The sequence below is a fragment of the Melanerpes formicivorus genome, unplaced genomic scaffold (genome assembly GCF_026170545.1).
Source record: "Melanerpes formicivorus ecotype bairdi unplaced genomic scaffold, bMelFor1.0.p_v2 SCAF_5, whole genome shotgun sequence".
Classification (NCBI taxonomy): domain Eukaryota; kingdom Metazoa; phylum Chordata; class Aves; order Piciformes; family Picidae; genus Melanerpes; species Melanerpes formicivorus.
This window is the reverse complement of record NW_027142357.1, coordinates 19,699,148-19,716,837: the sequence shown is the minus strand read 5'-3', so window position 1 is coordinate 19,716,837 and position 17,690 is coordinate 19,699,148. Positions and strand designations below refer to the sequence as shown.

The following is a 17,690-nucleotide window of genomic DNA, read 5'->3' as shown; positions in this document are numbered from 1 at the left end:
CCATAGCCTAACCTGGATTGTGTCCAAAATGGAGAGTTCCTCCCCAAATTTTTCTTCATGGCCTAAATATTTTTTTCAAATTAATCAATTAGGAGAATAGTGTGAAAATACTACTACTAAGCATATGTTGGAGGCAGCTTTTGATCTGCATTCAGCTCAGTTAACTTACACAGTAGTACTTCTGAAACATGGATTGTCACTAGCTGACATTCATCAAAAACAAGGATCCCAGTGCTGGGAAATTGACCTCCAAGTCCTTGGAGACTTGTGGTTGTAAGAAGACAGACATAAAGCACACAGGAAACCCCAGGATAGTATGAGGTTCCCAGTGCTGCTACGCTTTGTGAAAGTAACACTAACAGTGTTCAGTAAGAGAAAGCAGTTGTAAACAGGGTCTCACTAGAAGCAACTGCCTGGTCAGTCCTAAGAGCTAATCACACCAGAGCAATACAAACCCAATGAGGAGCAGTCTAACACCAAGAGCAGTGTCACATTTTCCATTTCCTGGAAGAGGTAGATGGGTGATTTGTCTGGAGAGCTGTGAGGCAGGGAAGGGCCTCAGCAGGCCGAGATGTCTTTGCCTCACAACTCAACACAGCAGAAATGGCTGTATGTCAGTAAGGGGAAGGATGCCAATTTTTCAGGGACTAACAGGAGTACTGCAGAGCTCCATGGAATAATTTACAATTGCTAGCTGTCTTCTGTAATACATTAGCTATCACCATTTAAAAATTTCCATCATGTTAATTGTTAATATTGGTTTCATATATGTGTATGTGAAGAAAGATGAGAAGACTGTGTCTTAAAGTTGCCCTTGTCTGAGCTACTTGGAGCTGGGAAACGCAGAGGCTTGTGTTCCGTAAAGCCAATAAGTAGGAAATAAGATGTCAAGTGAAGCAGACCATTGTCTGTCTGAGCACTCTGAATGAGTGCTGAAACATTCAGGGGAAGGGAAGCAGTGACTGGGGTGTATTGTATGACTTCTCACCAGGAAGAATATGATACATATAAAACCCGTAATTTCTCCCTCTTCATTTTAAGGTAAAGCGAGAATTAGCAGGTGTCCTAATTTTTGAGTCACATCCCAAAGCTGGAACAGTCTGTAAGTAAATGGAGTCCTGTCAGATCTTCTTTCTCATCTGTGGTATGAACATTTCAATTCTTGATGTTTACATGGCAAGAGCAAAAGTTGAATGCGCTCTTCAAATTTGACTGACACTCAGTGTTTAAAACCTGGGGTAATAGGTATTGGCATAGTCTGTTGCCAGTTACAGGGAAAATACTAAAATTAAATCTTTGTTATTGATTGGATGCATGTATCACTTACAGCTTGGGTGTGTTTTTATCTAGAATTTTAGATTAGACCAATCTCTATTTAAAATTTATTTTAATATTATCTTTGTATTAGAAAAAAATAAAACTCAGTGCATAAAATAAAGGATTTAAAATGTCAGATTACTCAGAGCTGTTTACAATAAGAAGTTTTAACCAATGAATGTGAAATTCACAGCCACTAGAGAACTGGGTTAGAACGTGTTGCTACTGGTGGGATCCAAATCTGTGTGCTCCTTAGTAGCTAGTAACCTGACATGGATAAATAAAGTTGTTGCAGTTGTCATGAAAAATAAGAACAACTTTCACATCTGTGTAATAAAATAACTACAGCACAAGCGTGAGGGCTTTTTTTCCCTAAAATCTGAAGGCAATTGCTTTTAAAAGCATAGGATGCCCTCTTTAAAGGTAGGTATTAATATGACTGCTGTAGAGTTACTTTGAAGTTTTCTGACTGCAGAATCTGACCCATATATATTTTGAATAACTATATTCTCACCATAAAATCTGTTCTCTCTCTTGTAGTATTTAATCAAGGAGAAGAAGGTACTTCCTGGTACATTATTCTAAAAGGATCAGTAAACGTAGTCATTTATGGCAAGGTATTTTTTTTAGAAGCCTCTTTATATGATTCTTACTATTGAAAGAGTAAACTCTGAAGGAATACAGTTTAATTTATAGTATAAAGTTTAATTTAAAGTAGTGCTTTATCTGAGAAAACAAATTGAGTGCGGTTTTATTTATAAATGATCCAGTAGTTTCACTGATTATAATTCCAATTTGGAGATATATTGCACACTATCTGACTATAATTGAGCAGTTACGTCAGTATTTGTAGGACAATGTTATTTCACAGTATCACAGTATCACAGTATCACAATATCACAGTATCACTTAGGTTGGAAAGGACCTCGAGGATCATCGAGTCCAACCTATCAACACAGACCCCATGACTAGACCATGGCACCAAGTGCCACGTCCAATCTCCCCTTGAACGCCTCCAGGGTCGATGACTCAACCACCTCCCCGGGCAACCCATTCCAATGACGAATGACTCGCTCGGTGAAGAACTTCCTCCTCACCTCGAGTCTAAACCTCCCCTGGCGCAGCTTGAGACTGTGTCCCCTTGTTCTGGTGCTGGTTGCCTGGGAGAAGAGGCCAACCCCTTGCTGGCTACAACCACCCTTCAGGTAGTTGTAGAGGGCAATGAGGTCACCCCTGAGCCTCCTCTTCTCCAGGCTAAACAATCCCAGCTCCCTCAGCCTCTCCTCATAGGGCTTGTGCTCAAGGCCTCTCCCCAGCCTTGTTGCCCTTCTCTGGACACGTTCAAGTGTTTGGATGCCCTTCTTAAACTGAGGGGCCCAGAACTGGACACAGTACTCAAGGTGCGGCCTAACCAAAGCAGAGTACAGGGGCACTATGACCTCCCTGCTCCTGCTGGCCACACTATTCCTAATGCAGGCCAGGATGCTATTGGCCGTCCTGGGCACACTGTTGGCTCATATTCAGGTGGCTGTCGATCTGGTGAATTGCCAGACTTCTGTCTCATAGAGATTTTTGCCCTGTCCCTTTACCACCATATTCTCTTGCACTTGTACGACTAAGTTACTACATGAACCTCAAGCGTTTTAGGCTTGTCTGACAGAAGTACTGCTTTGTGACTAGTAGTTCTTAGGTTGGATGAACTCAAAAATTTATGCCAGCTCTTCATCTTAGTTAAGCTATTAAATTCCCTGTTTATGAGAAAGACTTTTCAAGGCAAAAAATAGGACTTTTTTTAAACAGCAATCCCCTGAGTCTTTAAAAATCCCTACTTCCCTATTGTCCATTCTGAATACCAATGATTTCACTAAAATCTAACATAGAGGCCCTGGTGCTAAATCTGCAGTGTTATTTCTGCAAACTTGATCATATTTTTCAGGGCCTCTATAAATAAAAACCAATGAACAACTTTCTGTCTTCAGCGGGGCTAGAAGAGTCCTTGAAGCTGAATGTAATTTCAGAGAACAAGCCAATTCTTTTCTATTCTTGCCTTTCTTTCACAATAGTAATAACCAGCTATCAAGTATTGTTTCCTAGTCATTATTTTGGTTGTTGATTTCCTGCCAAATAAATTTGTTTTGGTAATTGATTGTGTAGTCCAGTGTTTGTACAAGGACTTTCAATAGAATCCAGAGTAATGATGGGTTTCTTGTGTAAATGTTTTGCTCTGTGCAGGGTGTGGTATGTACTCTACATGAAGGAGATGATTTTGGCAAGTTAGCGCTTGTGAATGATGCTCCCAGAGCAGCATCCATTGTTCTGCGTGAAGACAACTGTCACTTCTTGAGAGTAGACAAGGAGGACTTCAACAGGATCCTTAGGGTAAGAGTGGGAAGGGACATCCCAGCAGTGCAATATCAGAACTTGCAAATTTTTCTGGAGTCTATCTTGTTCCTATGGATATATTGATAACCTTGTTTGAAGTGTCCCTGATTGCAGGACAGACATGTGACACCCTAGAAGATCAAGTAAAGAATATATTGGACATCTTTCATCTTCTGTTCCTAGCTCAGCCATGAAAATAAGACTAAATGGATGCTTTTGTCTCTTACATTTCTGTGGTCTAGAGTTTGCCAAGTGCTCAGTTTTTTCTTATGCTGTCTGGGATTTCTGGGTGATTTTCCATCCAAATATTGAATAAAACAAGATCACTTGTTCTCCCAGATAGGTCACTGTCAGGTACCTTAAACTTAATGGATTCAAGGTAGGGTCAAATAGCAAATTAAATAGCCTACAGGTAAATACACAGATGTCTTTATCAGAGAGCTCTAAAAGATATCCCCAGACTAATTTTACAGTTATTCATGTTAGGACAAATGTGTTCCAAAGTCCAGCTGTAATTCTCTAAATACGGGCTGGTTTCCAATCATTCATACTATAAGAATGCAAACCAATATCATCCTGTATTTGCATCTATACATGCCCAGTATTGCAGCAATAAACCCAGTCCAAACAGAGTACTGTGCTAGAAAAATAATACAAGATTGTGTTTACTATACAAAAGGAAATGAGGACCCCATTGGCAGTAAGGCTGGGTTGGCTATGGAGACTCCCAAATGATTTAGCTTTGATTGACACTTCAAAGAAAATCAAGGGCCATGGTCCTACTGTTTTTCACCTGCATTACTTGAATGCACATTATATTTAATCCTACTTTTTTTTTCTTTTTTGTATTATGATCTGTTAGTAGGAAAAGAAAATTTTACTGGCAGTTTACTGAACTAAGACCATTTTAAAGTGCCACTTTCTTTTTTTCATAGAAAGAGAATAGTCAGATGATAGATAATCATGTTCATATATAAGTGTGTATAGAGATTACATTAGATGGAAAAAGTTTGAAGGGGACTCTGGTTTTTGGCAAACACTTTTTTCTTTGCTATAGCCAGAGATTTTTCATATGGTTCCTGCTCTAGCCCCTCCCATAATTCTCTGCCTCTTTGCTCAGTGCCAGTGCTTCTCTCTTGATTCGGCCTATGAGAAAAGCAGAATAAGGACAGATAAATACAGGGGGAAAGAACCAACCCCAGAGTCTTTTGTGTTTGAAAGTCATGCACTTTTTCAGAGTAACTCATCAGCCAAATCAGGTGCAATTACTTTACTAAGAGCAACTTGTCTTACAGGATGTGGAAGCAAATACAGTAAGACTCAAAGAGCATGACCAAGATGTCTTGGTGTTGGAGAAGATCCCAGCAGGAAACAGAGTTTCTAATCAAGGAAATTCACAACCTCAGCACAAGTATGTTTTCATTCAATATTGCAAATGTCAGACAATGACTATTAACCTTTTCATATGGTATTATTATCCAAACGATAGCGTGTTCCCCCTTTCTATGCAAGAATACACTGCATATAAAGTTTTCTTCTTTTTCAATCATCAGCTGATCCCGTGCCCCATACTAGATAATATATCCATTTCCCGCAGCACACCAGTTCTGTATCTTTACACAATAATTCTCTAAATATCTCACTGTAAATATTTATCCCATGTAATAGCTTCTAAATAGGCTGCACATGGAGAATGCTGAAACCCTATTAAGCTTAGCTTCTGTGTAAAAGACGTGAGGAAAATACATTGTTTTCTCATTAAGTACAGGTATTTTTGGTTTGGATTTTGAGCTTTGGATTCTAGTAACAGTTTGCTAGGTACAATTAATATACAAAATTAAGATCTCATGCAATGAAAGGTACTAACCATATTCATTATATTTTCTTCAATACTGCAAAGGAGGAAGTACAATTCTGTTTAGACACTACTGTAATAAGAGTAGAGTGAGGCTGTTACCGTTGCAAATGTTGGTAAGACCCCCCTCAGGGCTTTGTAAAAGAGTTAATTTACTGTGAAATACTTTAGGTATAGTCTTCAGGTGATCTGGGATTTCATATACATATTTTATCTGCATAATTGATTCTAAAAATTAGTAAAGACTTGCAAAGGGTTGAATAAACCATTCCTTGTATTTTATATAAACATTTCATATATTTCAGAAACTGCCATTTCATCTTTCACTTTATCTACTAGAAAAGCAAAAAATGCTTCCAGGAAAACATATTCTCTTACACCAAACTTTTATTTGTCTAAATGAGAGGAACTTGACTGCAGACCTCTTCTTAAAGGCTTGCTGCTTTGCCCTTAGTTATGTAGCTTACATCTCTGATACCTCTTCAGATGAGCTGCCCGTTGGGCTTTGCTCCCTAAGCAGGTATGTAGCATTTGCAATGTTCTGTATCTCAGAGTTTTTTCCTGATATATACAGTCAATCAAGAAACTCATACTCTTCAGGTTAGTCTTGGGGAAAACTTCACTTTGGGAACAGATCCTCTCAGTTGCAGTTTGGATTTTACTGCCTCGCCTACTAAGGAGGCATAGCTCCTACATAGCTCCCAGAGCCATACTTTCAAACCATGGCAGTTTCACTTCGAATGACTAGCTCTGAAGTTCTCGCTCCCAAGATCTAACTCTTTATGGGTGATCACACTCATGCAGGATGAATTCAGCAGCCCTGCGAGTCACTTCACTGTTCATTTTCACTTTCATATTCAGAGTGCAGCAACCTGTGATTTCTCTGCTTCACTCACTTAGATACTTGGTTAGTATCTCTGTGAGAATGTGCACTGGCTTAACAAGTGTTTGTGTTCTTGGGACATCAATACAGTTCTTCCAAAGGGGTTGGCAGGTAAAAGAACTGTGACGGTCAGCACTCAAAGTGAGGAGGAGCTCCCAGGAGCTCAGCTCCACCACTTATTTCTCAGCAGGAGCAGAGTATCTTCACTTCTCAGGGTTTTTTTTCTTTCTTTTTCTTTTTTTTTTAAGTTTCATACTTTATCAGTTAGATTCAAAAAAAGATAAAATAAAAGATGCAAAGATTGGAAGAATGAAGAGAATGAGAAAAAGATCTGATCTGCAAGGAAAGAAAAAAAAAAGACATCAGGACAAGTTTAGCAATATCCTATGATATTCTTGTGGTACTTAAAATCTTGCCAGTGTATTTGTATGGGGCAGAAAAACCTGCCTATTGCAGTAGTTCTTTCACCTCTCTGAATTTACTCCAGCAAGTGGTACAATCCTAAGTTTATTCCAACTTCAGCTATCTAAGGCATTGCACAAATTTGAGGATACAGTTTGTTATTTCATTGTCTGCCCCTGTCTTCTCAGACAACCCCTGTCACTAATGCTGAAGGAAATGTTTTCTTTGCTCTGATATACAGCAGTTCTTATTTCAATGCTTATAGCAAGTCTGTTAACACCTTCTAAAGACTGTGGATTGCTGTCATTACTGAGATATTTATTCTGCACTTCCCTAGGTTTGCACCAGTGCAGCTCTGCTAATTACAGTGTAACTGTAATGGTGTTATACTGGACTACTTGTGTAGGGAGGGGGCCATCTGTTATTTCACACTCCCTAAGTAGCATGAAGATTGTAACTGCTCCCATTTTACAGGAGGGAAGCCAACAAAGATTCCGAGTGATTTTTGTCCTAAGCCACACAGATTATGGTCAGAGCAGGTACTTGGCATGCATCCACCTTTGTCTTCTCACCAGTACACAACTGTGTCTTCATTATGTGTTTTCCTTGTGAGAGGCTAACTGCTCCTTTCCCTCCCTCAGGTATATTGTGATGTCAGGAACCCCCGAGAAAATTTTAGAGCACTTTCTAGAAACTATGCGCCTTGAAGCAACTTTAAGTGAAGCAACAGGTATCTACATGACAAAGGCTATGTTACAACTACTGCCTATGTGATGCTTTGAAGAGCAGCTATCTGCTGCTCTGAAACTACCCTGAGAAAATACTAGGAAATCCAAAATTAAAGTTAGCAAGTCACTTCTCCCAGACAATTCTGTTATATTTGTACTTTCAGTTCAGAGTAGAACAGCAAAATTTCAGAAGACACCAGACCACTAATTATGAATTTAATTAGTCACGACTGTAAGGCCAAAAGAGATCATCCATTTCCACCTGTTGATAATGGTAATCATACTTCCTGTTCTGGGTATCAATACTGTGATCTAGCAAACTGGAATTTACATCAGTGATAGCACAGATCATTTTCAGTAAAAAATTGCTTGCCAGTTTTTGACCGAAAATGTCAATCATATTGTTCAGATACATTTTAATGTAAATGTAGCAGCTGTGATACATTCAAATCAAAATAAAGACAAAAATTTGACTGTCCATTTACCTCTCTAGGCATTCTACTCATTGCAAATAATTAAATTTTGTGCCTTCTCCAGTGTAGTAGATATTGAATGTGATGTCTGGTGTTGTAGTTCCCTAAAGACAAATACAGCAGCATTTCTTAGATACCGGGGTGTAGCAGACCTGATACTTCTGCTAAGATCTCTGCACTTGTAGAGGAGTATATCCAAGTATTTCACTTTAGCACAGATGGGTTGTTTTTTGTCTCTCTGCCAGATTTCCCTTTGACATAGACAAATGCCTGTTAACTTAAGTGTGATAAAATTCATGCAGACAATAATAAAGCACTGAAGCATCATACTCAGAAATCTCAAGGTCACTGCCATGAGCAGCTACAAATGAATAATACTTTAGAGACACAGAAAAAAAATCAGCTGATGAGTGGATTTCAAGAGATCACATAGGTCATGCTCTCCTGAGATGCAATTTCAGTGCATCAGGCTCAGTCCTGATGGACACCTGCCACTTCCTAAACACTTCATGCAATGGAGATGCCACCACAGCTTAAGCAATGTATTGCTGTGTGTCACTGTCTGCACTGTGTTAGTTTGAGATTCAGCTTGGATTCCCCTCTTTGTCCAGTTCACTTGGATCACAAAGCACCATGTACCCTTTTCAGCAGACTTTAAGGAACCTTAATATAATGCCCAGGGAGGTGGTGGAGTCACCATCCCTGGAGGTGTTCAAGAGAGGATTGGACGTGGCACTTGGTGCCATGGTCTAGTCATGAGGTCTGTGGTGACAGGTTGGACTCGATGATCTTTGAGGTCTCTTCCAGCCTCGGTGGTACTGTGATAATCTTTACTGTGAAATCTTAACATTTCAGCTCTATTTGCCCATTCCCCATTTTCATACTTAATGCCTACAAAGTGCAAAAAACCTCATTTGTTATCTACAGAGGACTAATGACTTATTTTAGCTAAAAGACAACTTGTCTTTGTCATCCCCAAATTGTTTGCAGGGCTTAATTGACTGGGTGTCTTTTTCTTCTCTTTTCACAGATTCTGTTTTAAATGATTTTATTATGATGCACTGTGTTTTTATGCCAAATAGTCAGCTCTGCCCAGCCTTGATGGCGCAATATCCTTTTGTAAGGGAAAAGTTACATCCCTTTAATAGGCATCCCTATCAGTTTTGAGACCGAAGCTTCTCTTTCTCAAGAAGTACATCACATTTCACGGAGGCTGTGCCATGTGGGTAGGTTCTCAGTGTCTGACTCTAGCCCAGTGTCTCTGAAATGGATAGTAATGTACACACTCATGATGAGATGCAGCCCCAGAGCATGAAAACTGAAAGAAATGTACTGTCCCTCCAGCAGATAGGTGAAATTACACATTAGTGACATTACGTAAAAGTTTGGATTACCCTTCCTGTATCCTTTTTGTCTGTCTTAGTTTTTGCTAAACTACAGCACCTAGATTTTAACTAAGGTCATTATATTTTGGTGATTTCAGTGGTGCACTTTATAGATTACTGCTGCAAACTGCCTCAAGAAAAAATTCCTAAATTAGTAGAACAGTAGTAGTATTAGAAGACATAGAAGTAGTTCCTAGGTGCTCTCATAACAGTTATGAATAAAAATGAAAATAATCTATAATAATAGTCTGTAGGAAATTTAAGAAACTGCAAGAAACTTCAATTACGTATGAATGCCTAGGAGCTGAGAGCTTACAGTGGGTGGCATCAAGAACTGGAGGTGATTCTCAGTATGTCTGCATGTTTTACAGAAGAAGTCTGTGAAACGTCTGTCAGTTTCTGGCAGGTCATTTAGTTTGGGGAGATGTTGGGCACTGAGAGTTTTTCTTGTGTACAGTGACTTGAAACTATCTAGTGACTGGGAGCATTAAATAAACATACAGTGTTTTCTGTTTTATAGCATTCTGACAGGGGCATAATAACTTCAATTCCTTATTTGTTTTTCTAGAATCAGATTGGTGTGAAAGTGTACTTTCCTTGAAGCTCAGCAGGGTGAGTGACGTCTTGGAAAGCTAACACCCTGACACCACAAAATAGAGCATCATGTCCTTGTCTGGCAAGCTTGAGAATCCATTACTCTTACTGTTACTCTTAGCAAGGACAGTAATTGTTTTGAAAACCTTTGGACTCATAAAACTGATCTGCAGAAAATTGTCTGTACACCTGAAACAAACACATTTTCTGAAACTACATGGTTTTGGATATCAAAGGTATTACAAAATGCTGTTGCTGACAGCTTTGAGAGGGGAAGAAAAGAACAGCACCTTTAATGTTTTGTTGTGTGTGGGTTTGGTTTTTTTTCTATTTTATCTAGCTCATATTTTTCAGTTAGTCCATTTGAGACTGAGACTCGTCTATCCTTAATTATCCAGTAACTGGGAAAATAAGATGCACAAGCAAATGTACCTCAGTATTTATAGGGGAAAAGCTTTTCTGAAGACCAAAGTAATAGTGCTACTTACGTATATGTATTCAATTTTTATGAAATCTGGAGAGGAGGCTAAGACCATGGTCTTAAGTGGGTCATGGCGGGCATTCTGCTAATTCTTAGACTCCTCGTAGAGGAGGAGGAGGGCGGCTGGTATCACACTGCTTTAGTGTCAGCTTTGTAGAACTGAATTATTGTTTATTTTTTCCATTCTGAATATGAAAAATCAAACTGTGCTCTGTTGATTATATCATTGAAATTCATCATTAGAGCTGAAAGGTTGCTAACAAAGCTCATCTTTTCTGAGCAGATCACTCTACAAATCTGTTTGCCAGTGCTGTGAGGCTAAGGACAGGTTAGTTTGGCTCAGTGAGGAAAATAAAAAAGGAAAAGAAGAAAGGTGATTCAGTCAGAGACACTGTTTTTGCTCCAACTCCCAAATTTGAATCTATACAGGTCTATTTTCTTGCACCTACTTAAGATACTATCTTGGCTGACAGCATACAAATATGAATAGCTAGACCAGTGAAGTGCTTTCAAGCATAGTACAGGGTACACATTATTTGGATTTTCGCTTCTTTTATAGCAGTGTTTTGTCATCTCTAAATTCTTTAATCCTGGAAGAAGTGGACAGAGGCACCATTTTAGCATATTGCTTGCTGTGGATTCAGTCCTTAAGCTGTGCTGTCCTTTGGCATGCTGCTCTTAGATGCTGAGATGTTTACATGTCCTGCAATATTTATAGAGAAGCAAAGAGTATGCTTCCCTGTCCTGGATGAAGACATCTGTCTTGTGTGTTGGATCAAGGACCCTATTTCCCTCTCTTCTTCACAGAGATGGAATTGAACGGATTCTCAGAGCTACAGCTTATCAAAGGAATGCAGGACAAAGCCAAAGAGAAAACCCGAAGTAGAGCAGCACCCCTAACATTGCTACTTGGGCTAGTGAAAGTGTGTGAGCATGTCTGTAAGTGTGCATCTGTGAAGAGAGTGCTCTCAGTTCTGTGCAATCTGTGAACAAAGTATAAACTCCTCTTTTGCCCTCTGTAGCTGATAGTCCTCCAGCGTGTTTCTGTATGAATATTTTGTGAACCTCTTTTACCACGACATCAGCAAAACAGTTTGCATTCTACTGAAGTAATGGGTGCTGATTTTGCACAGCTACTTAAATATGGTGAAGTTTTCCCATGCAGGGAAGAACAGACTTCAAAACCACTTACATTTCCTAATATGCTAGACATAATTAGATAGATGTCTATATACTGAATTATAACCATGTTGGTGTTGATAAATATTTTACAACTCTCTGACACCCATTTGAAGTATACTTGATATTTTACTTCTGATTGCAGTCCACAGTGAAGCTGTATCCTGTAGGTCCTATAAAAATGAGAGAACTCTTCGTTGACTTTCCCTGTGATAATGTTAATAAAAGGGCAATTAATATAAATGAGCAGTAAAAATATAGAAAAATTACCAGTGCCTGTGGTGAGTCAGTTAATAAGGAAGTAAAAATACATGAAATAATTACAGTGTTTTTAAGGTAAAAATGGCATGAGAAAAATTACTCAGTAGAATATTAAACTTGCTCCCTGAGACATTATAGCTTAAAATATATTATTTACTTCTTATAACCCTTTTACTTAATGTACTCCTATAAATGTACTGACATTTATGTTTAGTTCTCTAGTAATTTTAAACCTTTCCAAAGAAAATTAAAGTGCAGATTTCTGAAAGTTTGTCAGTCAGATGAGTGCCCCACTAACCCTGTCAGTATGTCAAATCTCTGCAGGTGTTTTGGGCAGAAGGATCATTTGGAATGCATGAGTTAATAGATTTCCAAATGAGAAGCTGAAAATAAATATCCTGGATCATTTTTATTTCTAATTATGATTTTAATTTTCTATTTAATGTTTTAATATTTTGTTAGAGCAACTGAAGGGATGATGTACTTTTCCATGAATGACAGTGTGTCAGTATTTAAATATGAAGTGTTACTATATAATTGGGAAGAGTTTTTTTCATGACAATACAGAATCAGGGATTTGGTATCCAAGATGCAACTTCACTCATTCTGTCCTTCCTTAACATTCAGTGACCAGTTCATTGGGAAATAGTGCTAGATAGTGCTAACCTCTGATCACCGAGAAGCAGGTACACAAATTGTCATATCCTGTTTCTGCTGGGGATTCTTCTTCCTTTTTGTATAGGTTAAAGGCTGAAATTACCTCTTTTTAGTGCCCCTTGTGCCTTTACTTATTTCTTGTTTTCTTCCTTTCAATAAATGTTACTTATGGCCTTTTTTGCTGTTTGCATGTCTTCACAATGTTGTCACTTCATCAAGAAAAAGGTTGATGAAATGCTTCCCATTTTTTGTTACTGTTTATCACAAAATAACTGATGCAAATTACAGTGTCCAAATACACTTTATTTGATAGAGTGGAAAGTTAGGATTTCCTCTTATGCAGAGTGAGGCTACTACAGAATTCATTATTTTAATGCATATCTCCATAGTCAGTCCAGGCTGTAAACTTGTGTGTCCCCTAACCATAGTGGGACTGAAGTTCACCTTGGGTTACAGAAATTTCTGAAAATAGAGGAAATAACACTGGTCATTCATTCCAGTAGTTTTCCTCACAAATAGAAGACTGGAATTGTTAATAAACACAGAGTGAGCTATTTTTTTTTCTCTCCAACTGGCTCTGAAGAGTAACAAGGAGAAATAAACTACTTCAGTCTCTGCAGTTAATCTTCTTCTGCATTGTTCCAAATGTAATTTCTGTTCTGTTCTACAGCAACCATCTCTGCAGATTGTGATATTCCCATGCTCTTTAGAGAATTCACCATCTTTTTAGCATGAATGTGAAAGCGTCACAAGTCTTTATGCTAGTGGCAGTCAGAAATCAAAAGTGTATCTTGGAAAGTTACATTTGAGCACCCTAAAAATGGTTTCTTGGAAGTCAACTGTTCGTAATTTTTACTGGTTTTGATATTTTCAATTACTGAGCATTTTCCTTGACACCATGGCACCTACCATGCCCAGCCTTCCCAGGGTACAGAGCAGGAGAAAATGGATTATGCCCTCAACAATAAAAGGCGAGTCATTCGACTGGTTCTGCAGTGGGCTGCTTTGTATGGAGATTTACTGCAAGAAGATGAAGCAGCAGTGGCCTTTCTGGAGGTACAAAGGAGTTGTGTCATTGCAATCTAGCTGCTACGCAAGACATGCTGAAAACTTGTTCTCCATCTGTAGGAATCTGTGATGAGCTAAAGAGAAGCAGGTCATTTCAAAGGCAAACTCATAACTGATTTCTTGGATTTAGCGGTAGACAGGTATACACACCACAACAGTGCTTGAAGCATTCTCAGCCTCTAGACCTCTGAAAATACCTGTTGGAGTTGCAGACCCCTTTCAAAACAATGCATGGGTAGATTGCTTAATAGCAATAGATGAATTTACTTTTTTAAAGTGTTTTCTTGCGAATAGTTCAGAGGCTCGATCTGAGAGGTTGTTTATGCCTGCCTGAAGTGTGCCAGTGGGGAGCTGGAGGGTTCTCATTCTACAAAACCAAAATCCTTTCTATTTGAATCAAAGCAATACACTGCAGCTATTAGAACTTAAGATCTTTGTCTTCAGACAGTCATTTAATTGCGTAGACACTGGTTGGAAGGTCTTTGTGGTATCTGCCATATCATTATATTTCTAAGATGTGCACTGACAATGTCATGGTAAGTCATTGTGATTGCTGTTGCTAGTACATGTGGTTTTTATGGAACACATTCCTATTTGCTATTGCCTGAACGGAAGCTCTTACCCCAGAGAGCTTAAAACTGAATCTGAGTTAGCAGAGGGGGATAGAGAGGGCTCTTAAATATAATGGACATACAACAAGCCCACAAGGGAAAGCTTTTCATAATAGACAAGCTTTGGAGACATACATAATGTCCAGAAGTTAAAGACCAATAACATAGACCCTTCTTTGGGTCACTTTTATGTAGGTGTGTGGCAGGAAGAGGTTTGAGTCTGGTAGCAGGCTGGAGTAGCTGAGTGTTAAAAACTCACTAGCAAATGTACCACTGAGGACTACAGCAGCAGTGGGTAAAAAACATTATCTTGCCAGATTATTTGTTAATTTTATAGTCTTTATGCCTGATAATCTGAAAATGCAGTTTTTGCACCAGCAGTCAGTGGTTATACAGTGAGCCAAGTAGCCTTATCAGGCCTCCCTTCTGCATTTGTAGCTCTTGCTGTAAATCAGCTGGAGATAAACAAATAGAAGTAATAGAGGGTTGGGCTCAGCATGTGTTCCTCTATGTAGATTATCATTCTTTATAATCCCTAAGATATCATATGTCATTTTATAATCCTCTATCCCAAGTACTGTTTATTTCAAGGTGATTCTGTGTCATTTGCAGGAATTTTATGTATCTGTATCAGATGATACTAGAATGATTGCAGCACTAAAGGAGCAACTTCCAGAGCTGGAGAAAATTGTAAAGCAAGTGTAAGTACAGTTTTTACTTCTTTCCTCCCCTTACCTTTTTTCTCAATAAATAAATAAAGATAGTTATTGCTTGTGTCTATTGAAAGTCAGTTCTATGAACGGCACTCAGTCATACAAGACTGAATGTTTGCATGCAGACTTGTTTGGATGAATGTCTATGGCACTCTCTTTCTGCATCATTGTTACAAACACCAAACTGTCATTAAAAGCTTGACAGAAGGGAAAAAGAAACTAAGTACACACCGTTGAAACTTAGTTGGATGGACACTTATTTCATGCTTACATGGTGTTAGTATAGAATTTTCCTTGCCTTGGACATAGATCAACTATGGTATCATCTAGTCTTTTCATGTATGCAAACATGAATGCGTTGATATTGTAGTTTGACATCTAGTCCATGATCTATAGGTGATTTTCTATACGAAATCTAATAGGCAATATTAATTACATGTGCTGTGCTTTACCTTTTTACAGTTCTGAAGAACCTAAAGCTCCACAAAAGAAGGTAAGATAATGTATTTGTCCATTTTCTAAAGTACAAGCTTTGTCATAGCAAATTCATAAGCATCTTCTCCTTATTATATGTGGCTATATTAAAAGAATACATTGAGAAATAGCTTTTAACATTGTCAACTTCTTCATTGCTAGTCTTTTCCCTGTCATTGATAAGGGATCTATTGTAGCTCATGTTTACCCTGTAATGTTTCTTCCTGCATTAATGTGAGTCCTGATGATTCATTTTCAGCACAAAGTTCTTCTGCAGCTGTTCAATGCAAGTGATGACAGAGCACAGAAACGCCAGCCTATCAGGGGCAGCGATGAAGGTGAGTCCCTTCTCTGCCAAGTTTTCATGAGACACTGAAATTTGCAGTAAATTTGTTTATCTCAACAAATAAATATGGTCTAAAAATAAACAACAGTACTTACCTACAGTTTGAAGCCTGGCCTGAAGCAAACCATGTTTGCTTTTGCTAGCCAAACACTCGTGATCATTGATTTCAAGTGCTCCTGGCCTTTTCTTCAGTTGTGCTATCAAACACTATGCTTCCTCAGTGGAAGGTGAAAAAAAATCTTTAAACCAGGGAATGAACAAACCAGGTAAGAACCAGTACAGTGTCCATGCAGGTAATGGCAGTGCACTAAATAGTGCTGAAGGTCATGTTTGCGACTCTGCCTCCCCTTGGCAATGTAGTGGAGCTAACATGTACAGCTGTTCTATTGCAAGATATATGTGGAGCAGATAATGTGAGTTGTCCCTGCCCATGGCAGGGGAGCTGGAACTAGATGAGCCTTGTGGTCCCTTCCAACCCTGACTGAATCTATGATTCTGTGGTTCTATAATCATGCTGTGGATCCTCTACCTTGTGGCACACAGCCTAGAAAACAAAATCTGCTGGTTTGACCTATTGCTATTGTTTGATTTTCTGAAGAGATTAAGTTATCATTTACAGCAGCGTGTCAGAATATCATTTTGGCTTTTCATATTGTCCTTGCATCAGGCAGCTTAAAGCATTGCTATGTGAGCAAAATCCTGAGCTCTGACAATGAGATCTGTTAATTTTAAACAAAAATATATGCCCCTTAAAACTCATAAATCTGAGGATTTATGTGCCCCTGCTAGGTCCAGTCCCTCAATGGTGTTTTGCTGCAACTTCATCAGAGAAAATAGCTTCTGCTTCAAAGTATTTGATATTAAAAGACAGCCCTTGATAATAAGGGAACAAAATTCAATGTTGTATAGCTAAGAAAGCTGGTGGCATAAATCAACCCAACAGAAGAGCCATTTCAAAAGCTGAAAATAACTGTATGAACAGGAGACATCATGCCAGTCGTGCAGCTTCTGTTGTCCACATCAGTGTTTCTTCTAGAAACAGCTGCTGCTGCCACAGAGATACTACTTCTTGTGTCTGCGTGGGCGGGTAGTAACTGCCTTTTTCATGTGGCTGCACCTTTCTCATCTGTAGGGCAGGCAGCCCACTGAACTCTGAAAATCCATGAACAGCTGGGCTCCAGGGGCTGCTTAGTTTGGCTTGACAACAGAGCTGAAGGAGTATTTTGCTAACTTCTGTCTTAAAGTCATGGCATTTTGGGCTGCCTTGGTTTTTGCAGGCTAATGTACTGTCATATTGATTTCTAGTCATCCGGAGGCCTGGGCTCATGTATTATTCTGTGAGACAATTTGTACCGTACACTCAAGTGTATTCTTATTTTTAGGGTATTTTTATTCATCGTCTACAACATTCTTGATTAGGCAATTATGTACTTCCTTGTGAAAAACAGGTTGCAACAGTTTCAGTTCTGCCCGTAACCAAAACTATTTTCAGATCTATTTTTGTAAATACAAAAATTATTTTTCCTACAATTAAGAGAGTTTGCAGCCAGTTTTCTTGACTCTTGAAAATAAGTGTTAATTTAAAATATTATAATGTCTGGAACATAACAAAGTGCCATATTAGATTGTTATCCATAAATAAAATAGATATACATAATCCATCTAATAATGAAACACTAGCACTTGATGGTTTTCTAAAACCTCTTGCAAATCAGGAATTTCTGTATTAGAAATTGTAGAACATCTGAGGAATGGGGAGCTATCAAAACTGTAGTGATTTATTATTGCTTTATTTGTTTCATTTGTAAGGAGTAGTTGTGGAAATGAAAGTGATTTGCACCATAACATCTGCATGGTGGTTACACGTGGTGTACTCAGCAC

At 38.6% G+C, this 17,690-nt stretch overlaps 1 protein-coding gene across 10 annotated transcripts in view; it reads left to right on the top strand.

Annotated features, from left to right (window-relative positions):
- Positions 1–17,690, top strand: part of RAPGEF4 (Rap guanine nucleotide exchange factor 4) — a 146,508-nt gene that overhangs the window by 105,368 nt on the left and 23,450 nt on the right. For all 10 annotated transcript variants that reach the window (XM_068138574.1, XM_068138573.1, XM_068138571.1 and 7 more), the window contains 10 exons: positions 1,042–1,102; positions 1,858–1,934; positions 3,550–3,696; positions 4,995–5,110; positions 7,481–7,569; positions 9,071–9,149; positions 13,503–13,653; positions 14,889–14,977; positions 15,452–15,482; positions 15,723–15,801. In XM_068138574.1, coding sequence (XP_067994675.1) covers positions 1,042–1,102; positions 1,858–1,934; positions 3,550–3,696; positions 4,995–5,110; positions 7,481–7,569; positions 9,071–9,149; positions 13,503–13,653; positions 14,889–14,977; positions 15,452–15,482; positions 15,723–15,801 — 919 coding nt within the window. The remainder of the gene's footprint in view (positions 1–1,041; positions 1,103–1,857; positions 1,935–3,549; positions 3,697–4,994; positions 5,111–7,480; positions 7,570–9,070; positions 9,150–13,502; positions 13,654–14,888; positions 14,978–15,451; positions 15,483–15,722; positions 15,802–17,690) is intronic.